This window comes from Capra hircus, chromosome 18 (assembly GCF_001704415.2).
Source record: "Capra hircus breed San Clemente chromosome 18, ASM170441v1, whole genome shotgun sequence".
Classification (NCBI taxonomy): Eukaryota; Metazoa; Chordata; class Mammalia; order Artiodactyla; family Bovidae; genus Capra; species Capra hircus.
Genome location: NC_030825.1, coordinates 49,395,146 through 49,418,337, shown reverse-complemented (window position 1 = coordinate 49,418,337; position 23,192 = coordinate 49,395,146). Strand labels below are relative to the sequence as shown.

The 23,192-nt window shown below is 50.7% G+C and overlaps 2 protein-coding genes across 2 annotated transcripts; one reads left to right on the top strand and one right to left on the bottom strand.

Annotated features, from left to right (window-relative positions):
* On the bottom strand, positions 974–3,223 carry LOC102180339 (galectin-7). Its single transcript, XM_018062360.1, has 4 exons — positions 3,109–3,223; positions 2,625–2,713; positions 1,797–1,998; positions 974–1,160 (listed from the first exon to the last, which is right to left on the bottom strand). The coding sequence occupies exons 1-4, from the start codon at positions 3,121–3,123 to the stop codon at positions 1,047–1,049; spliced, it is 420 nt and encodes a 139-aa protein (XP_017917849.1). The 5' UTR covers positions 3,124–3,223; the 3' UTR covers positions 974–1,046.
* Positions 19,862–22,167, top strand: LGALS7 (galectin 7). Its single transcript, XM_018062359.1, has 4 exons — positions 19,862–19,990; positions 20,387–20,475; positions 21,147–21,348; positions 21,981–22,167. Exons 1-4 carry the CDS (start codon positions 19,976–19,978, stop codon positions 22,092–22,094), a joined length of 420 nt encoding a protein of 139 aa, XP_017917848.1. The 5' UTR covers positions 19,862–19,975; the 3' UTR covers positions 22,095–22,167.

Genomic DNA, 23,192 nt, shown 5'->3' with positions numbered 1-23,192 from the left:
GAAGCTGGGGAAAGACAAGAAGCTGGGAATCCGCGCAGGGAGCCTGAGATTCACTCACCTGAGGTCCCCAAGGGACCTGATTGCAGACGAACCGATTGGGGGGTCTGTTACACCCCCGTAAGGGGGCGCCAAGGGAAGGCGTGTGTGTGTGTGGTGTGTGTGTGTGTGTGTGTGTGTGTGTGTGTGGATGGGCTCAATCGCTCGGTCGTGTCCAACACTTTGCGACCCCATGGACTACAGGCTTTTCTGTCCATGGGATTTCCCAGGCAAGAACACTGGAGTGGGTTGCCGTGTCCTCCGGGGATCTTCCGACCCTGAGATTGAAACCGCGATTCCTGCCTTGGCAGGCTGCTGGAGCCACCAGGAAAGGCAAGGGAGGGCTCAGAAAGGGAAAGTCGCTCCGTGTGTCCGACTCTTTGCGACCCCATGGACTTTATGGTCCATGGAAATCTCCAGGCCAGAATCCTGGAGTGGGTAGCGTTTCCCTCTTCCAGGGGATCTTCCCAACCCGGAGATCGAACCTAGGTCTCCCGCATTTCGGGTGGATTCTTTACCAGCTGAGCCGCAAGGGAAGCCCAAGAATACTGCAATGGGTAGCCTATCCCTTCTGCAGTGGATCTTCCCGACCCAGAAATCGAACCCGGGTTTCCTGCACTGGAGGCGGATTCTTTACTCAGTTATCAGGGAAGCCCATGAGGGAGGGTCCCTCCAAACTCGTATCGGCTCACCCTCATCGCACTACCACCTGGCTGCTCCGCAAAGTGCAGCAGGAAGGCGAGTCAAAGCCCCACCCCCACCAGATCGCGACCCTCCCTAGGCTCCTAGGGACAGCACCTGCCTTGTTCTGGGAGATCTAGGCCTAGACCCGCCCCCGCTAGGGCATTGCTGTGTGACCTTTAATCAGTGTCTTCACCTCTCTGAACCTGCTACTCGCGTCCATATGAAAGAGACACTGACACAAGAGAGGCGCACGGATGAGCGACTAAGGACTTTATTTGCCATCCAAGACCCCTGCCCCCGGTCTCCGCCCGCCGTCCTGGGAAGGCTCAGAAGATCTTCACCAGCTCCAGCTGCAGGTCCCCGCCCACCTCCAACGCGCGCACGCGCCCTGGCGGGATCCGGTACCGGAAGTGGTGGTATTCAGAGTCTGCGATCACCGCCTGCAGGGGCGAGGGGGTACTTAAGGTTCCCCAGGCAACTACGGGGTCATTCCCGCCTCGTATCCACGCGTTGTGACCTGGACACTCAGGGAACCCTGTCAGGCCCCAGGGTCTCTTTGGGGAAATGGCTACTGTTCACTGTAACCCAGTGTCCTGAGGATTAAATGAATTTATTGTTGACACCTGAGTGCTTTTAAGGTTTAGCTGTGCATGTTGTCGCCACATTGCTGGGGTTCATTGCCTCCCTCGACGTGCAGATTGGAAGTGAAGACTGCCTGGGTGGTAGCGGATCTGCAGCGACCACCCCCTGCACTTTCCCTGTCTCCCAATCCATCCATTCTCCTGCCCCAGAGCCGCTACCTCGGTCTCCAGTGGACAGGGAATAGAATCCAGGATGTCTACACCTCCCGGCTGGAAACCCACCTTTTGGGGACTTGGCTCTCCCTCTCTGGTCCTTGGCACTGCTACACGCCTGCTCTCTGACACCAGTGTGCTTGTGCCAGGGGAGGTGAGGAACTGGGGAGGCCCTGCCCAGCCTTGGCCACACCTTTGCTGCCAACCTCTGCCAGGGGCCTTCCTGGCCTTGCCAAGGGAAGAGATGTGGGTGTCGGAGCCCGCCCTATGGAAGAGACGCACCTTGAAGCCTTCTTCGGTGGCAATGAGGAGGACGTCGAAGGGCTGCCCTCGCTGGAAGGGAATGCCTGAGCCCCGCTCCTCTGCACCCCAGGTGCCGCGCTCCAGGGTGTTGAAGACCACCGTGGACTCGTCCAGGCGGGGGTTGAAATGCAGGGCGGCATCACTGCCTGGTTCCTCACTGCACAGCAGGTTCACGTAGAACCTGCAGGTGGTGGAAGAGAGGGGCATCCAATAGAGAATTAACCCTACGCCAGAGCATATTTAGAGGGACCTGAGAGCCACACCAGGGGAAAAGGGGTGATGGACTGGAGGCCATGGACACACATCCACCTAGACCAGGGCCTGGGTCCCCCTCATTTCCAGAGTCTGAGAGGACCAAGGAGTCAAGGTCCTGAAGACGAGGGTGCTCCCGGTTCCCAGAGGGCTGAGAACAAGATGAGGGATCCCAGTATTCCCAGGCACTGTAGATTCTCAGAGATCCTGAAGATTCGACCCAAGTAGTGGTAGGATTGATTGCTTATGCCTTCCATATGCCCAGGGCACCTCTGATTCACAGATGGTATTTCCAAAGTGGCTGTGGACTCTGACTGGAAGTCATATGATTGCCCTGGAATGCCCAGATTCTTGGAATGATGTAGGGTCCCCACCTGCACAGTCATGGGACAGATAAGTGAAGACATCAGATTCCAGAAGGACAGAAATAGCCTGGGGATTCCAAGATCCTCATGGGCAAAGTTGGCCTGGGGCTTTGTTCTCTGGGCTGTAAAAGTGGGGTTCACTGAGCCTGGAAACCTCCCTCCCGTTACTGCTGAGGCTCGGGGGTCTCACCTGCCAGCCTTGTCGGGGACTAAACCACGAATTCTCAACACGGTGCCCACTCGGATGCCCTCGGGCAGCGCGGTCTTGTGGGGGACGTTCTGCAGCAGCCAGAGTGGATCAGGGAGGCAGAGGAGAGAGACAAGTGGGTCAGCTGTGGGGAGAACATGAGCAGGACCCAGAGCAGCAGAATCAGAGAGCAGAAAGGGCACAGAGACACGGGAGAGAGAGCCGGGGCGCAGAGGAGCACAGGGACTCAGCAGGCAGATACTCAGAGGGACAGGAAGATAGACAGCAGGGGGAGCCAGTGGGGGGAGGGGTGGGAGCATGGGGATGGATTGGGTGAGCCCAGAAACCACAGCCCAGAACATCCTGGCACACCGGGACACCCACTTTCTCCTTGAAACAGGAGCCCTCAGCCAAGCCCCAGCCCCTCCCCTCTGCCAGTGCAGCCTTGGGTCCAAACCCCTCAAGCCCCCACACCTCGAGTACTCACAAAGCTCCCGGCCATGGCTGCAACAGCGGGATGGCAGTGGCGGTGGGGGTATGGCTGCTGGGACCTTAAGTCAAAGCAGGGCGTGCCTGGCCCTGGTGACTCACCCTTTCCACACCCACCACCCACACCTGGCACAGACCCTGGCCCTGGGGCCATGCTGGCCCAGCACCCTCTTTCCAGGGCCTCTGATGCCCCTGCCGTCCTGAGGGTTCCCAGGTGTACGGTCCCTCCCCTTTGAGTTAATAGTGATAGGAACAGTTAACTAATAATAACCATAACAGCACAGCGTGGAAGGCTTGTTGAGACACCATCCCTCCAGCCCTACCTTCCTGCTGCCTGGTGGAGAGAGAAGGCTCTCACATCCATTTCATCATGGAAAACCTGAGTCCTGAGAGGTGAAGCCGTGAGCTGAAACTCTGCGCCCTCTCTCCCTGGTTAGGACCTGCTGCCTAGGGCTAAGGATGGGTGTCCCCTGAAATTCCAGTTGATGCTTCTGTAATAATAATAACCATGGCACCAGGATAATGACAGGAAAGGCCACTAAGAGAGACAGGATATTCTGCCCAGTGGTCAAAGCTGTATCCTTGGTGCCTAGTGCAGTGCCTGGCACACAGTAAGTGCTCAGTAAATGTGGATGAAAGTAAGAAGGAAAGGTAATGAGAAGTGCCACTGACAAAGCCTCTGGCTTGCCTAGCATGTGGGAGAGACCACCGATCTCCGACAGGCCACTGAGCATAGGGCCAGTGATCACCCTTATCTGACAGACAAGGAAACTGAGGCTCAGAAAGGAGAAGCAGTTTGCCCGAGAAACACAGCTAAGCAGAACCATGTAGCCTGTGTGTCTGGCTTTCTTCATCTCTGGAAGCTCCTCTCTGGTTTATTCTGTCTGCAGGATGCCCTGGACCCCCTGTGTCTCTGGCTGCCCTGTGTCTCAGTCTCCCCCTGTCTCTGACTCTCTCACGTGTGCCTGTCTGTTTCTCTTCTTTGAGCCTCTCTCCTTCCAAAATTGCTTCTTCTCTCCCACCTGGTGTTCAGGACCAGGGATGGGGGAGGGGGAAGAGGACCACCCAGACTCAGTTCAAAGGAGATAAAAAAGTGGGAACCCCAGGTCCATTTCCAGTTCCCACAGCCCAAGACTCCAGGAAGAGAACACAGGTATGAAGGGTGGGGTGAGAAAGAAAATCCTGGAAAGGGTTTGAGGCTAGAGGCAGATGGGTCCCCCTAGGGTAAAGCAATTGGAGAGTCATTCTCTATTGACTCAAACTCCAAGATGAGAATAGCAGGACAATAAAGGGAGGAATCTGGGCTCTGCTCAGACCAGATATTTCTCGTTTCTGAAGTCAGGAGACCTCCCTGATCACGTGTGCACAGAAAAGGGTCCTTGCAGGCCAATGGGGGAGCAATGTCAAGGGATGCTCTACCCAGAAGCCTTTGTGGAGATCAGGTTCTGGAAGGCAGGGAACAGGAGAGGTGGGAGCGAGCAGAAACTCCTCCTAGCAGCTTGCTGCTGCTGCTGCTACGTTGCTTCAGTCGTGTCCGACTCTGTGTGACCCCATAGATGGCAGCCCACCAGGCTCCCCCGTCCCTGGAATTCTCCAGGCAAGAATACTGGAGTGGGTTGCCATTTCCTTCTGCAATGTATGAAAGTGAAAAGTGAAGTCGCTCAGTCGTGTCCGACTCCTAGCAGCTTAGCAGCCCACAGCTCCGTGTCCCTCTCCCCACCCCACCCACCCTCCCAGTTGGTACCCCACCCAGCAGAGGGAGAAGAGGCCTGGGGCCAAGCCAGGAATGGAGATTTTGGGTGGAGACAAGACAACTCAGGAGTTGGTCCACCGCCCTCAGCCTCTCAGGCCTGCCAGCCTCCCTCCAGCCCCATCACCACACAGTTGGTACAGCTGGGGGTGGGGGCGTGGCAAGTGTCTCAGATAGGGAGGGTGGGCAGCTGCATTTAGGTGAGGGCTGCAGGCACCCCTGTTTGGCAGAGAACAAAATGGGCTTAGAGAGAGCCAGCCTTTCTCCAAGGCCTCATGGTCTGTGTGCCAAGGACACCCCACATCGTGATTTTAATTAGAGAGAATAGTAGGATTTGAGGTGGTAACACCAGCATCTATTCGGGTGGAGAGTTTCCCAGAATGATGGGTTCTGTTACTCTGATCCATAATCGTGTCCCCTTTGCAGGCCTCCTTCCATCCATTGCTGTGTATCCCGGTAGCTCATCTTCGTCTTGATTTCTTCATTGTCTCTGGCTGTTTCTTCACATGCTGCCAACCTGTACGTCCAGACTTTTTTTGATGTTTGGTCAGATATTTGCATTCAATCTGTTATCAGTTTGATTGCTGGTTCATTTCTCATAACTCAGATATGGGCACCCTGGATGTATTCTTAGTCATTTATGTTATCTTCTGTCAGTTCTGGAATAATACGCTTGGTAGCACTTTTTTTTTCCACTTCTAAATAAGCTGGGCTTCCCTGGTGCCTCAGGTGGTAAAGTGTCTGCCTGCAATATGGGAGGCCCAGGTTCGATCCCTGGGTTGGGAAGATCCCCTGGAGAAGGAAATGGCAATCCACTCCAGTGCTCTTGCCTGGAAAATCCCATGGACAGAGGAGCCTGGTAGGCTACAGTTCTACCAGGGGTCCAAAGAGTCAGACACAACTGAGCAACTTCACTTCAGTTCAAATAAGTGGTGAACATGCTTATTTCCCAAGACTTTTTGTTTTCCCAAGCTGTATGTCACATTCATAAATTATCCAGATTTTAACAGAATACTTCCCTGAGTCTTGACAATATACAGACCTGGGCAGCCACTACCCCAATTAAGGTTTAATCAAGGCAGCTTGACCCCCTCCACCTGCCCCAGGCCACAGTGTCATTCCTCAGCAGTTAGGAGCCAACTTGTTCATTTGCCATGAAAATAAAATTTTTTTTTAAATGGAAATAATTTTTTTTTAATGGATGCCCAGCGGGCTGAGCATGCTGACTTTCCTCTCCTTCAGAAATAACTGGGGCAAAAAATAAATCTTAATTGCACGCATGGTGGTTGTAGCAATTGACAATCCCAGGCTCTGTCCATGACAGCTTCTTGATGACTTTAGGTCAATTTTCATATTCAGTGAAGATAATTCAGGGGCTGCTTTGGTTTTGTAAATTAGTTAACCAATGAGGAAAGTGACACGTTTTCAAAATCTGATTAAAGCCCTGCCATGCTTGGCTTGCAGGATCTTATTCCACCACCAGAAACTGACCTCAGACCCTCAGCAGTGAAAACACCACACCGAGTCTTAATCACCGGGCCCCCAGGGAATGAGGGGAATGCTCCCAAATCTGACTCTTCCTTAAGCAATTAAGTCCATTGGATATCTTTTAGTTTTATTTATAAAGATAGTAAGTTGTACCAATCCAATCACTTGCTAAGGAGGAGAATTTTCAGTCATAGTTGGAGGGGGAGGGGACTGAGGGGCACTGCTCCCCTAGGGCTGGATCAGCTGGGATATCAAAAGGAACCCTGAGAAGAGTGCCCAGTAGAGGCTGACTCTCGGGATAAGAGTAAAGGGAGGAGCCCAACCCCACCTGGGAGGAGATGTCCATGCAGGGCAAGGGGGCAGCCGGATGAGAGTCGGAGGGGAGGAAATGCCCTGCGGGTGTCATGGATGGAGGCAGGTACAAATTTGGACCAAAGAAATGCACCATGATGCTGAACTGGAATTTGAGGTGTCCTTTTGAACTAATGATTTTATGAGTTGGAGGGCTTTTTTGAAGAGGGTTCTTTCAATTTTTTAAAAAAATTCTGTTAAAATAGAAAACCATGGAATTTATTTTATTTTTTTTTTTTTTTGGCTGGTAGGCTTGCAGGATCTTAGTTTCCCAACTAGGGATTAAACCAGCACCCCCTGCATTGGAAGGAAAAGTCTCAACCAGGCAAGTCCCTTTCAACCATTTCTTTAGGTTTATTTATTTTTAACTGAAGGATAATTGCTTTACAGTATTGTATTGGCTTCTACCAAGCATCAGCATGAATCAGCCATAGGTTAACCGTGTCCTCTCCCACTTGAACATCCTTCCCACCTCCCTCCCAATCCCACTCCTCCAGGTTGTTACCAAGCCTCAGTTTGAGTTTCCTGAGTCATTAACGGCTTTTTAAAGGTACAGTTTGGACTTTCCCTGGTGGTCTAGAAAATAAGACTCCATACTCCCAGTGCCTAGGATGTAGGTTCTATCCCTGGTCGGGGGAACTAAGATCTCACATGCTAGGCGTGCAGGGGTGGAAGAATAAAAATTAAAAAAATAAATGTACAGTTCAGCGGCACTAATGGTAGAGAATCCCCCCGCCAATGCAGGAGATGCAAGAGACGTGGGTTCCATCCCCAGGTAGGGAAGATCTCCTGGAGTAGAAAGTAGTAAACCACTCCTGTATTCTTGCCTGGAAAATTCCATGGACAGAGGAACCTGGTGGGCTATAGTCCATGAGGCTACGAAGATTTGGACACGACTGAACACACACACACACAAGCATATTCACATTGAATATCCCCAGATGAGGACTTGGAGAGCAATGGAGACAAGAAGAACCTCCCTGGAGGTGGAGCCAGAGCCAGCCTTTGGTCTTCATGTCCAGTGGGCTTGACCTATGCCATGGGCCAGTGTCTGCTACAAGTTTCCATGCTCTCCTGTTTCTGAATAAGAAGCTTCTCCCACCTTAGTGTATTGGGTGTCTGGGCCCAGACTCAGCTGGGCTTGTCAAAGAGGAATATAACTTCCATCAAAATCCTGGTGTTGGACACGGAGCTTAAACTTGTCTGCTCTAAGACAGGGAGGTGAATGGTCTGGGTAGGAGAAGAACAGTACATTTGAATCTCATTGTGGCCAAAGGGGTCGACTGTAGCAGGGAGCACTGTTGACCATCCACTATTCATTATCTTTCATTCTTTCTTTCTTCCTTACTTCCTCCCTCCCTTCCTCAGTTATTTCTTTCTCTTTTTGGCACCTTGCACAGTCTCCACAGTCAAAGCTCCGAGTCTTAATCACTGGACCTCCAGGGAATTCCTATCACTTTCTTTCTTAGTCAAAGACTCTTGACTCAATCCAGGATGGCAGTGTGGCTGTTCCAGTGACTTTGGTTGTGAAGCTGATTGCCCCAAAGCCTTGCAGCTTCAGATGACCATTGGGGGTGGGGCTCATGGCTGCTGTAGGTCAAGAGTCTGGATGGGGCACATGGGAATGGCTTGTCTTAGTCCATGATGTCTGGGCAACCTCTAGTGCTAGAGGCTGGGATCATCTGGGCCACCTGCGCTTACCCTCCCTAGGAAGCCTGAGCATCCTCAGAGAAGCCGGACTACCTCCAAAAGCTAGTACCCTTTCAGCTAACCTGGTAAAACCTGCCTCTTTGTTTCCTTTTAAAGATTTAAAATTTTTTTTAACATTTACAGGATTTGAATAGATATTAATATGATGTGTGTCAATTGCTACTTTATTAACTTATGTATTTTTATCGGAATTTAGTTGCTTTAAAATGTTGTCTTAGTGTCTGCAATACAGCATAGTGAATCAGCTGTATGTTTACGCATAGCCCCTCTTTTTTGGATTTCCTTCCCATTTAGATCACCACAGAGCACTGAGTAGAGTTTCCTGTGCTGTGCAGTAGGTTTTCATTAGTCATCTGTTTTATACATAGTATCAATAGTGTATACATGTCCCTCCCGATCTCTCAATTCATTCCACCCTCCCTTTGCCCACTTGGTGTCCATACCTTTGTTCTCTACATCTGTGTCTCTATTTCTGCTTTGCAAGTAGGTTCATCTGTACCGTTTTGCTAGATTCCTCGTCTATGTGCTAATGGATGGTGCTTGTTTTTCTCTTTCTTACTTCATTTTGTATATCACTCCCTAGGTCCATCCATTATTTATAAAAGATTATAAATAAATAATCTATTCATTGCTCCTTCTGGATTTTCTGTAGGGAAAATATATTGATATTATTATTGATAATAACATATTGATATTATATATGGACTCCCACTCAGGGTGCCACAGGTGACACTGGTTTAATCCCTGGGTTGAGAAGATCCCCTGGGGAGGAAATGGCAACCCACTCCAGTATTCTTGCCTGGGAAATCCCACGAACAGAGAAGCCTGGTGGGCTTCAGTCCACGGGCTCGATAAGAGTCGGACACCACTAAAGCAACTGAACGGGCACACACAAAGAGGAAGAGGCTGTAGCTCTCTTGCGTCTCCTCGCCTCCTCCCTACTGCTGAGTTCACGTGCCCTCTTACCATTTACCAGCAGACTTATAAAGTCATCGTGGCTAGAGCAGTGTTCAGTGTTCGTATTCGTGTGAGTCTGTTGACACAATTCTCCAGCCAGCCATGTCGTGTATCTGTGAAGGTTCTCCTCTGTGTATAACTTTATGTTCTCCCTGGAATTACCAATCATCTTGTTTTGTATTTGTTTAGCTTTCTCTGTGCATGCGTGCTCAATTGTGTCTGACTCTGTGACCCCATGGGCTGTAGCCCATCAGGCTTCTCTGTCCATGGAGTTTTCCAGGCAAGAATACTGGAGTGGGTTTCCTCCTCCAGGGGATCTTCCTGACCCGGGGATCGAACCCATGTCTCCTGCATCTCCTTCACTGCAGGCGAATTCTTTACCTCTGAGCCACAGGGGGAAGCCTTCAGTGCTTTCAGATGCACCGCATTTTCCATCAGTTTCACTTTCTTGGAGATTTTGCCCGAAACTTGCCTTCACTCCAGTCCTCTATTTCCTCCTCGGTGGAAAGGTGGTTGAAGCTCCCAGGTAGCTGTCTTTGTGCACAGCTGTCACTTCTCAGCCTCACATTTTTAGTCCTGGAGAAGCACCTGGTGCTATGGATTCCTGGGCTGGGCTGTTCCGCAGTTCTGAATTAATGAGTTTCTCCTCTACTTTTTCAACTCCAGCCTAGGATTCAGTTTCTGGGGTCTACTAAGTTACTATATATTCAGTACCTAAATTTGTCTTCTCTCTCCTTTTCTTTGTCCCTGAGGGTTTACACCTTTAAAAAATCCTTTAGGGACTTCCATGGTGGTCCAGTGGCTAAGACCCTGTGCTCCCAACGCAGGGGTTCCTGGTTCAATCCCTGGTCAAGGAACTAGATCCTGTGTACTGCAGTTAAGACCCAGCACAGCCAAATTAATTAATTAAAATATTTTCTAAAAATCCTTTAAAACATAATGGTTTAGGGCCAGAAGTCTGAGATCATTTTTTTTTTGGGTCGGCATCTCCTGACTACGTGAACTGAAGACAGTTGCTTTTCTCTTTATGTTGGTAAACCAGGGGTAACAGCGGTCCCTACTGCAGAGATAAGATGAGAGTGAGAAGCTAAACGGTGAATGTCGATAAAGTGCCTAGAGCTGTGTGACACACACCAGGATATGCCGTTTGCACTGGAGTGGCTGCTGCTAGTCGGGTTCAGAAAGGGAGTCACATTATACACTATTGCTGGTTAGCACATCACTCCAACCTAGAAGCTTAAAATACCATTTCCTTTTGCTCAGGGATCCTGTGAGTGAGGAGTTCAAACAGGGTATAGTAGGGACAGCTTGTTTCTGCTTCTCAATGTCGGGGGCCTTAGCTGGGAAGACTCAGTGGTTGGGGTTGATGTGAAAGCTTGGGGCTGGATCATCTGGAGGCTTATTCACTCAAAAGTCCATCTGTTAGTCAACGCTGGTGGTTGACTGGGATCTCAGCTGCATGGACCGGTGGACACGAACAATTTCTGGATGGCTTGTGCTTCCTCATAATATGGCTGCTCACATAGCAGCTCAGGGTTCCAAAAGGACCATCCCAGTGACAGGATGGCAGCCTTTCCTGACGCAGTCTCACTTCTGCTGTACTCCATTGATTGAAATGAGTCAGAAGCCCACCCTGACCCAAGCAGAGGTGCTGTAGGTTACCCATCCCCCCTCCGTGGGAAAGTTGGCAAAGTTGTATATCATAGAAAAGCCTGTGGGACATGAGATAGTCTTGTGGCCATCTTTGGAAACTACAATTCATCACATTCTGCAAACTTTTACATATCTATGTAAATTTTTATTTATTTATTTCTGGCTGTGCTGGGTCTTCGTTGCTGCGAGGGCTTTCTCTAGTCGCAGTGCGCGGCCTTCTCATTGTGATGGCTTCTCTTGTTGCAGAGCGTGGGCTCTCGGGTGTGTGGATCAGCAGTTTCGGCTCCAGGGCTCTAGAGCACAGGCTCAATAGTTGCGGTGCACAGGCTTAGTTGCTCTGTAGCATATGCCATCTTCCCAGACCAGGGACAGAACCCATGCCTCCTGCATTGGCAGGTGGATTCTTTACCACTGAGCCACCAGGGAAGCCCTCCTTTAAATAGATATATATTTGGCTGCATCAGGTCTTCGCTGCTCTGTGGCATGTGGGATCTTAGTTACCCAAGCAGGGATCAGACCTGGGTTCCCTGCAATGGGAGCATGGAGTCTTAGCCCCTGGGACACCAGGGAAAGGGAAGTCCCCCTTCCCTAGTTTTCTTGCCTACCGGGGCCGCAATGCTTGTAGATATTCAAATGACAGCAGATTATGGTCTGCACATCTCTTGTCTCGCCTGACTTCACGATCAGACTTTTGTAATGCACTTTGTTATTGTCAGAACGTCCCTGGTGTCTCAGATGGTAGAGAATTTGCCTACAGTATGGAGATCCGGGTTTGATTCCTGGGTCAGGAAGGAAGATCTGGAGAAGGGAATGGCTACCCCCTCCAGTTACCCCTGACCTGGAATTGAACTGAGGCTCCAGCAGTGAAAGTCCAGCAGAGTCTGAACCACTGGGCTACCGGGGAATTCCCAATATGTAAGTTTTTGTGTGGATATATGTTACCATTTTTCTTGGGTATATACCAAGAAAGGAAAAACAACCAAGGAATGGGGTTGTTGGTCACTGGGTAAGTTCACATTTAATCTTTGGGGAACTGCTGGAGTGTTTTCTATAGCTGCACTATTTTACATTCCCACCAGCAAATTAAGAGGGTTCCAGCTTCTCCATATCCTTCTTTAAGAAATATTTACTTATTTATTCGGCTGTGTAAAGTCTTAGTTGCGGCATGCAGGATCCAGTTCCCTGACCAGGCATCGAACGGCATGGAACCCAGACCCCTTGCACTGGGAGCTCGGAGTCTTAGCCACTGGGCCATCAGGGAAATCCCTTTCTCCATGTCCTTACCTGTACTTGTTATTATCTATCTTTTTTATTGTTGCCATCCTAGTGGGCTAAAATGATTCTTTTGTAAGATGTTAACTTTGATGTATGAAGTATGTGTAAAGTTTTAAAGAACTTTGGCATATTAAAATACCTAACTGAATAGCCTTGTGATTCCAACTTAAAGTATATAATTGAGTTATAGTTTATACTTGTGAATTTTACTTAACAATATGATCTCTGAAAACAGTGCTGGGACATTTAAAAGGACTACAGACTACTTAAGATTCATTATCTTTTTTCTTCTTTTTTTTTTTTAATTGAAGGATAGTTGATTTATAATGTTGTGTTGGTTTCAGGTCTACAGCAAAGTGATTCAGTGATAAATATAGGTGTGCATATATATGAATATATAGGGCTTCCCTGGTGGCTGCAATGCAGGAGACCTAAGTTCGATCCCTGGCTCAGGAAGATCCCCTAGAGAAGGGAATGGCTACCCACTCCAGTATTCTTGCCTGGAGAATTCCAGGGACAGAGGAGCCTGGTGAGCTACAGTCCATGGGGTCTTAAAAGAATCAGACATGGCAGGGCGAGTAACACTGTCACTTCACTTTCCTGAATATGTATATACATGAATTCTTTCTCAGATTCTTTTTCATTAGAGTTCATTACATGGTATTGAACACAGTTCCCTGTGCTATACAGTAGGTCCTTGTTGGTCACCTATTTTTAAAAGTAATTGTATTCATTTATTTGGCTGTGCTGAGCCTTCATTGCTGCAAGAGGGGTTTTCTCTGGTTGTGGCGAGCGGGGGCGACTCTGTAGCTGTGGTGCTCAGCCCCCTCACAGCTGTGGCTTCTCCTGTTGCCGAACACGGGCTCCAGGCCGCACAGGCTTAGCAGTTGCAGCACGCAGGCTCCAGAGCTAGGGCTCAGTAGTTGTGGCAAATGGGCTTAGTTGCCCCTTGGCGTGTGGACTCTTCCCCAAACCAGGGGCGGAACCTGTGCTCCCTGCATCGGTAGGCAGATTCCTTCCCACTGGGCCACTAGGGAAGCCTTATTCACCTATCTTATATGTAGTAGGGTGTATGTTAACCCCAAACTTCTAAGTCATCCCTCTCTCTCCCTTTCCCTTTGGTAACTATAAACTGGCTTTCTATGTCTGTGAAGACTCCCTATATTTTGATATCACTCAAACATTTGGAAACAATTGCAAACTTACAGATCAGTTGCAAATACAGGACTATGTAAGTCCGTTGCCAATAGACAGCCCCTCCACCCTTGAATACGCTAACGAGTGTGTGTGAGGGGTAAACAAGGACACTCACTCACACCCACCAACATCAGGGATTCACCCTAGAGCCCCTACTGCCACCTGACCTTCAGACCCCATTCCAGTTCTGCCTGTAGTGCCACCGAGTAGCTGGTAGCAGAGGACCCAGTTCAGAAGCTGGCACTGATTTGGTTGTCACTCCTTCTTAGCTTCTGTCCCCTTCAGTCTGGAACAGTTCCTCAGTCTTTCTTTGTCTTTCAAGACTTTGGCGTGTTAGGAGGTTACAGGTTGATGTTTCCTTGTCCTTCGATTTTGGGGGGCAGGAGCCTCACTGTGTGCACCTGTGAAGCTGCTCACAGCCTCCAGGTACGCTGTTGCTGGTGATGTGAACTCTGAGCATGTGATTCGCAGGACCTGCCAGGTTTCTCCACCATAAAGTTACCTTGTGGTCTTTCGTCAGTAGTAAACACTTCGTGGGGAAGCACTTAGAACTTAGTGCAAATATTCTTCATTCCATTGTTTATCATTTCTGTCCTTTCCTTATGCACATCTGCTACAGACTGAATGTTTATGTTCCTCCCCCTAAATCCCCATGTTGAAACCTAATCCCCAATGCCATGGTATTTGGAAGTGGAGCCTTTAGGAGGAAATAAAGGGCTTCCCTGGTAGCTCAGACAGTAAAAAATCTGCCTGCAAGGAAAAGACCCAGGTTCAATACCTGGATCCTGAAGATCCCCCGGAAGAGGGTATGGCAACCCACCCCAGTATTCTTGCCAGGAGAATCCCATGGACAGGGGAGCCTGGCAGGCTACAGTCTTCAGGGGTCACAAAGAGTCAGATACGACTGAGCGACTCATACACATAGGTCATGAGAGAGAGGCCTTATGAGTGGGACTGTCTCATAAAGGGACCCAGAGGGTCATCCCTGATGGTCCAGTGGTTAAGACTCCATGCCCCCCCTGCAGAGGGCCCAGCTTTGATCCTGGGTCAGGGAACTAGAGTCCACATGCCACAACTAAAGATTTTCCATGCTGTGATGAAGACCAAAGATCCCATGTGCCGAAACTAAGATCCGGCACAGCCAAATAAATATAAGTCTTTAAAAAAAAAATCCACCTGCCAATGCAGGGGACCCAGGGTCAATCCCTAGTCTGGGAAGATCCCACACGCCAGGAAGTGACTAAACTCTCGAGCTGCAATGACTGAAGTGCGTGCACCTGGAGCCTGTGCTCCACAAAAAAAGAGAGGCCCATGCACTGCAATTGGAGAGCAGCCCCGCTCAACACAACTAGAGAAAACCCGCGTGTAGCAACGAAGACCCAGCACGGCCAAAAATAAATAAGTAAAAATTTAAAAAGAAATAAAGGGACCTAGAGAGTGCCTTAACCCTCTAGTCATGGGGGGACCGGTGAGAACCAGGAATCAGGCTCTCAGTAATGATAATGGCACCTTGGTCTTGGACTTCTCAGCCACCAGAACCACGAGAAATAAATTTCTGTTGTTTGTAAGCCATGTGGCCGATGATACTCTAGGGCTGTCACAGCGGCCCTAACAGAGTAAGACATCAGTATGGGCTCACGGCTTCCTATTCTAGTCATGGTGTTATCACTCAGGAATCTCAGGGTCCCAGATTCAGTCTGTGGGAGTCCTTCAAGTGATTCAAGGGAGTTCATACACCTGCCCCAGATGCCCCATCCGTTTGTAAGCGCTTCCTTCTTCTCTGACACAATCAGTCGTTCCCAGCACATCTTGTATGCTCCTTGTCTGAGCCTGGGAAGCAGTCATTTCTACAGTAGTTCCTTCAGTACAGAAAGATATGGTCCTTAGGAACCAAGATCTGGGGGCCACTGTGTGAAAAGTGAAAGTGTTAGTTGCTCAGTCGTGTCTGACTCTTTGTGACCCCGTGGACAGTAGCCTGCCAGGCTCCTCTGTCCATGGGATGCTCCAGCAAGAATACTGGGGTGGGTAGTGCTCCCTTCTTCAGGGGATCTTCCCCACCCAGGGATCAAACTCAGATCTCCTGCATTGGAGGCAGATTCTTTACCCTTGGAGGGAAGCCTGAGTGCAAGTGTGCTCACTGCCATTCAGATGTCTCTGCTCCCAGGCCCTCTGCAGGGACCAGGTGGGAATACAGGAAAACAAGTGTATGTCTACATATGGTAGGGTAGGCAAATTTTTGCCTTTATTTTCCTTTTTTTTTTTTCTTTCGGCAAGTCCTGAGAATTAAACTGACGTACCAAATCAACACAGAAGAAATGAATACACATTAAAATGTTTTACATGGTCCTGGAGCCCGCATAAGGAAATAAACACAAAGAAGCAGCTACACCTACCAGTTAAGAACAATGAAAGGAATTGTGGGAAAGTAACTGAACTAATACGTGGGGAGGCTAAAGGAAGATAGGAATCTTTTTTTTTTTTGGCTGCAATGGCCGTGTATGATCTTAGTTCCCCCGAAGTGGGAGTGCAGAGTCTTAACCACTGGATTGCCAGGGAAGTCCCAGACAATTATTTTAACAAGGCCTCCCTAGGTCTCACCTTGCTGATAAAATTGTTACTTTCTTAAGGTACAAGTAGAGCATCTTTCACTTGGCAGTTTTTATCTCCTGTTTTCAGGAGAAGAGTGGAGATTAGAATGACCTTCCTGTATTTGCTTTTTTTTCAAGTGCTGAAAGCTCAAAATAATCCTTATACCAAAGGGCATATTTTGGGTGACATATTTGTCACCTTTCAACACACACAGGTATTTACAATTGACTTTCTCTTTTATGTGTATATAATGCTCATCGATCACAGAGGGCAAGTATGATTTCACTTACACAAGGTACCCAGAGCAGCCAAATTCACAGAGACAGGAAGTAGAATGGTGGTGGTCAGGGGCTGGGGATAGGGGAAGAGAAAGTGAGTATTTAGTGGGTACAACTTTCAGTTGGGGAAGGTGAAAAAGTGCTGGAGATATTGATGGTAAGGGTTGCACAACATGGGAATGTACTTAAGGCCACTGAACTGTACATTTAAAAAATGGTTAGAATGGGGGACTTTCCTGGTGGGCCAGTGGTTGAGAACTCGCTTTCTAGTGCAGGGGACATGGGATCGATCCCTGGTCAGGGAACTAGGATCCCACACGCAGCAGGGAAACTAAGCCGCAACTAACACGTGACTCAGGCAAGTAAATACATACATTTTAAAAAATAAATTAAAAAGAAACGTCCAATTTGGGGGCATTTCCTTGTGGTCCAGTGGTTAGGATTCAGAGCTTTCACTGTCGAGGGCCCAGGGCAATCCCCAGTCCAGGAATAAGGTCCTGCAAGCCCAGTGGGTTAAGTCCCAGCTCCTGGGACATCTTCACTGAATATGAAAACCAACCCAAAGTCACCAAGAAGCTGACATTGACAGAGCCTGGGATTTTCAATTCCTGGACAGCTGTGGGGGCACTTAGTATTACTTCTCGCCCCAGTTGTTTCTTTTTATTTCTTCTGACCTGGGTCTTCATTGCTGCGTGCTGGCTTTCTCTAGTTGTGCTATACCGGCTTCTCTTGTTGCAGAGTTGGGGGTCTAGAGCTCTTGGTAGTGGTAGCACACATATCCCCGGTTGTTTCTTTTTATGTATTTTATCTTCTGGCTGTGGTGGGTCTTCATTGCTGCACCCAGGCTTTCTCTGTTTGCAGAGACTGCGGGCTACTCACTAGCTGTGGTGGCCAGCTTCTCATTGCGGTGGCTTCTCTTTTATGGAGGATGGGCTCTAGGCACACAAGCTTCAGGAGTTGAAGCACGAGGGCCCTAGAGTGTGGGCTCAGTAGCTGTGGCCCATGGATTAGTTGCTCCACGGCATCGGGGCTCTTCCGGGACCAGGGATCAAACCAGGGTCCCTTGCATTGCAAGGCAGATTCTTAACCGACCACTGGACCACCAGGGAAGCCCTCCCCCAGTCATTTCTGCAGGAGGTGATTCCGGAAGGTGGAAGGAGAGACACACACAACCTGCTGGGCATCCTTCTCTCTATTTTCATGGCAAATGAACATGTTGGCTCGATACTAAGGAATGACAGTGTGTCCTGAGGTGGGGGGAGCAGACTTTTTCAGGAGATAAACCTTGATGGGGGTGGGGGTTGCCCAGGTCTGGACATCATTAAGACTCATGGAAGTATTCTGTTGAAACCTGGGTGATCTGATTTATGAGTGTGGCATATAGCTTGGGAAAGCAAAAAGAGTATTGGGAAATAACTACATTCACCACTTATTTAGAAGTTTTAAAAAAAAGATATCAAGTATATTATTTCCAAACTGATAGAAGATAATCAACACAGATGAATAAGAATGCATCCCACATCTGAGTTATGAGAAATGAACCAGCAATCAAACTGATAACAGATCGAATGCCTCATTTGACCAAACATCAAAAACAAGCCTGGACGTGCAGGTCGGCAGCATGTGGAGAAATATCCAGAGACAATGAAGAAATCAGGAAAAGATAAACTACCAGGATACACAGCAATATACAGAATGACATATACAAAAAGATTACTGATCAGAATAACAGAACCCATCATTCTGGGAAACTCTCCATCCGAACAGACGTCGATGTCATCACCTCAAACCCCGCAGTCCTCTCCAGATTTAAAAATACTTTTATTTGTTTTATTTCGGGTGTGCTGGGTCTTTGTTGTGGTGTGTAGGCTTCCTAACTTCAGTGTCCCAGCTGAGCTGCCACATCTGGGATCTTAGTTCACTGACCAGGGCTCGAACGCAGGCCCTCTGCATTGGAAGTGCAATTTTAGCCATTGGATCAACCAGGGAAGTCCTTGTCCTCTCTATTTAAGATCTCCATGAGGTATGCGTCCTTGGCACACAGATCAGCTCCAGCCCCTGGCCCCGTCCTCTCCATGAGGCCTTGGGGAGAGGCTGGCCCTCTCCAAGCCCACTTTCTCTTCTGCCAAATGGAGGTGACTGTGGCCCCCACCCAAATGCAGTTTCCCACCCTTGCTCTCTGAGACGCTTGCGCCCACCAGCTGCACCAGCTGTGCAGTGATGGGGCTGAAGGCTGGGAGGCTGAGGGCGGTGGATCAGGTTCTGACTCTGCTCATCTCCACCCAAAGGCTCCATTCCTGACTCAGCCCCAGGCCTTTTCTCCCTCTGCTGGGTGGGGCACCAACAGGGGTGGGTGGGGTGGGGAGATGGAACTGGAGTGGTAGGCTGCTGGTGCTTCTGGGAGGAATTTCTGCTCAGCTCCCCACTGCCCTGCTCCTTGCCTTCCAGAACCCTCTATCAACATTCTCCCTCTCACACCACCCTTCATACCTGCATGCCCCTGCAGGAGCCTTGGGCTGTGGGGACTTGGCCTGGGCAGAGGGGCCCACATTTTTTTCTTCCTTGGACTGGGCTGGGAGTGGGTCCTAACACACCCTTCCCCTCTGCCCCCCACTCCCTTCCCTTATCCTGAACACCAGGTGGGAGAGAGGAGGCCATTCTGGGAGGTGGAAGGAGAGAGACTCAAAGAAGAGAAATAGACAGGAACATGTGAGAGAGACAGGGGAGGACAGAGACACAGGACAGCCAGAGAGACTAGGGCATCCTGGAGAGAAAACCAGAGAGGAGCTTCCAGAGATGAAGAAAGCCAGACACACAGGCTACATGGTTCTGCTTAGCTGTGTTTCTCGGGCAAACTGCTTCTCCTTTCTGAGCCTCAGTTTCCTTGTCTGTCACATAAGGGTGATCAGTGGCCCTATGCTCAGTGGCCTGTCGGAGATCGGTGGTCTCTCCCACATGCTAGGCAAGCCCGAGGCTTTGTCAGTGGCACTTCTCATTACCTTTCCTTCTTACTTTCATCCACATTTACTGAGCACCTACTGTGTGCCAGGCACTGCACTAGGCACCAAGGATACAGCTTTGACCACTGGGCAGAATATCCTGTCTCTCTTAGCGGCCTTTCCTGTCATTATCCTGGTGCCATGGTTATTATTATTACAGAAGCATCAACTGGAATTTCAGGGGACACCCATCCTTAGCCCTAGGAGAGAGGGCACAGAGTTTCAGCTCACAGCTTCACCTCTCAGGACTCAGGTTTTCCATGATGAAATGGATGTGAGAGCCTTCTCTCTCCACCAGGTAGCAGGAAGGTAGGGCTGGAGGGATGGTGTCTCAACAAGCCTTCCACGCTGTGCTGTTATGGTTATTATTGTTAACTGTTCCTATCACTATTAACTCAAAGGGGAGGGACCGTACACCTGGGAAGCCTCAGGACGGCAGGGGCATCAGAGGCCCTGGAAAGAGGGTGCTGGGCCAGCATGGCCCCAGGGCCAGGGTCTGTGCCAGGTGTGGGTGGTGGGTGTGGAAAGGGTGAGTCACCAGGGCCAGGCACGCCCTGCTTTGACTTAAGGTCCCAGCAGCCATACCCCCACCGCCACTGCCGTCCCGCTGTTGCAGCCATGGCCGGGAGCTTTGTGAGTACTCGCGGTGTGGGGGCTTGAGGGGTTTGGACCCAAGGCTGCACTGGCAGAGGGGAGGGGCTGGGGCTTGGCTGAGGGCTCCTGTTTCAAGGAGAAAGTGGGTGTCCCGGTGTGCCAGGATGTTCTGGGCTGTGGTTTCTGGGCTCACCCAATCCATCCCCATGCTCCCATCCCTCCCCCCATTGGTTCCCCCTGCTGTCTATCTTTCTGTCCCTCTGAGTATCTGCCTGCTGAGTCCCTGTGTTCCTCTGCGCCCCTGGCTCTCTTTCCCGTGTCTCTGTGCCCTTTCTGCTCTCTGATTCTGCTGCTCTGGGTCCTGCTCATGTTCTCCCCACAGCTGACCCACTTGTCTCTCTCCTCTGCCTCCCTGATCCACTCTGGCTGCTGCAGAACGTCCCCCACAAGACCGCACTGCCCGAGGGCATCCGAGTGGGCACCGTGTTGAGAATTCGTGGTTTAGTCCCCGACAAGGCTGGCAGGTGAGACCCCCGAGCCTCAGCAGTAACGGGTGGGAGGTTTCCAGGCTCAGTGAACCCCACTTTTACAGCCCAGAGAACAAAGCCCCAGGCCAACTTTGCCCACCAGGATCTTGGAATCCCCAGGCTATTTCTGTCCTTCTGGAATCTGATGTCTTCACTTATCTGTCCCATGACTGTGCAGGTGGGGACCCTACATCAAAGAATCTGGGGGTTCCAGGGCAATCTCATGACAAGTCCAAGTCCACAGTCACTCTGGAAATATAACCTGTGAATCAGAGGTGCCCTGGGCATGTAGGAGGCCTAGGCAATCAATCCTAGGGCTTCCTGGGTGGAGATCTTCAAGATTTCTGAGAATCTACAGTGCCTGGGAATTTGGGGGTCCCTGATATTGTCCCAGCCCTCTGGGAACTGGGAGCACCCTGGTCTTCAGGACCATGAGTCCTTGGCATCTCCCAGACTCTGGAAATGAGGGGGACCCAGGCCCTGGTCTAGGTGGACGTGCGTCCGGGTCTCCCACTGGTTTTTGGGTGCCCTGGAATCCGGGCTCCATGGTCTCCAGTCCATCTCCCCTCTTTCCCTGGTGTGTGGCTCTCAGGTTCCTATAAATATGGATGTGCTCCGGCAAAGGGTAACTCCTCTATCCAATGTTCTTCTTCTCCACCACCTGCCAGGTTCTACGTGAACCTGCTGTGCAGTGAGGAACCAGGCAGTGATGCCGCCCTGCATTTCAACCCCCGCCTGGACGAGTCCACGGTGGTCTTCAACACCCTGGAGCGCGGCACCTGGGGTGCAGAGGAGCGGGGCTCAGGCATTCCCTTCCAGCGAGGGCAGCCCTTCGACGTCCTCCTCATTGCCACCGAAGAAGGCTTCAAGGTGCGTCTCTTCCACAGGGCGGGCTCCGACACCCACGTCTCTTCCTTGGCAAGGCCAGGAAGGCCCTTGGCAGAGGTTGGGAGCAAAGGCGTGGCCAAGGTGGGCAGGGCTTCCCCAGTTCCTCACCTCCCCTGGCGCAAGCGCACTAGTGTCAGAGGGCAGGCATGTGTGGGTAGCAAGGACGAGAGAGTGAGAGCCAAGTGCTCAAAGGGTGGGAGTCCAGCCAGAAGATGTGGACATCCTCTATCTTGTTCCCTGTCCACTGGCGTCTGAGGTAGCAGTTCTGGGACAGGGGAATGGACGACTTGGAAGACAGGACCCCGAATAAGTCCCAGCCGGGGGTGGTCACTGAAGACCCTCCACTACCCGGGCTGTTCTTCACTTTCTGTGCGTCCGAGGAAGGCGATGCATCCAGGAATCCTGGCAACTGCATCCACTGCCAAAGCTTAAAAAGCACTCAGGTGTCAACAATGAACTCATTTAATCCTCATGGCAAGAGGTTTCATTGAATAATAGACCTCTTTCTCCATGGGGGCTTGCGTGCGTGCCCAAGTCAAGCCGCGTGGGTACGAGCCGGGAATAACCCAGCAGTTGCCTGGGGAACCTTAAGCAGCGTCTTCTCGCCCCTGCAGGCGGTGATAGCAGATTCTGAATACCACCACTTCCGGTACCGGATCCCGCCAGGGCGCGTGCGCGCGTTGGAGGTGGGCGGGGACCTGCAGCTGGAGTTGGTGAAGATCTTCTGAGCCTTCCCAGGAGGGCGGGTGGAGACCGGGGGCAGGGGTCTTGGATGGCAAATAAAGTCGTTAGTCGCTCATCTGTGGGCCGCCCTGTGTCAGTGTCTCCTTCATATAGACGAGCGTAGCAGGTTCAGAGAGGTGAAGTTAAAGTCGCTCAGTTGTGTCCGACTCTTTGCGACCCCATGCACTATACAGTCCATGGAATTCTCCAGGCCAGAATACTAGTGGGGAGCATTTCCCTTCTTCAGGGGATCTTCCCAACCCAGGGATCGAACCGGGGTCTCCTGCATTGCGCGGGGGGGGGGGGGGGATTCTTTAACTGAGCTATCAGGGAAGAGAGGTAAAGACAACCGCTAATGGTCACAAAGTGGCCCAGGTGAGTCGACCCTGAATCTCCGAGGGCAATTTCTGTTCCTGGAGGCTTGGAGAGGGTGGGGGTGGGGCTTTGACTCGCCTTCCTGCTGCACTTTACGGAGGAGCCAGGTGATAATGCGGTGGAGTTGACTGAGGGAGTCTGGAGGAGCCCAAGCCCTCACCAAAGCGATGGACATGAGTTTGAGTAGGCTCCGGGAGCTGGTGATGGACAGGGAAGCCTGGCGTGCGGCAGTCCATGGGGTCGCAAAGAGTTGGACACGACTGAGCGACTGAACTGAACTGAAGCCCTCCCTTGGGCTTCCCAGGTGACTCAGTGGTAAAGAACCCACCTGCCAGTGCAGGAGATGCAGGAGAAACGGGTTCGATCCCTGGGTCTGGAAGATCTGGAGGAGGAAATGGCAACCCACTCCAATATTCTTGCCTGGGAAATCTCATGGACTGAGGAGCCTGGCGGGCTACGGTCCATGGGGTTGCAAAGAGTCTGAGCACGCATTACTACTAAGCCCACCCTTGACGTCCCCTCTGAGGGTACAACAGCCACCCCCCACCCCCAGGTTGGTCAGCCTGCAAACAGGTCCCTTGGAGACCCCAGTCTCGCGGAGATGACGTGTGAATCTCGGCCTCTCTGTGCAGTTGCCCCCGCTTCCTGGCTCCCCAGGCTTTCCAGCCTTCCGCTGGGGCGGGTTCAGGCTTGGAAGGGATCCGGGCGTTGGGATCTCAGGGCGTTGC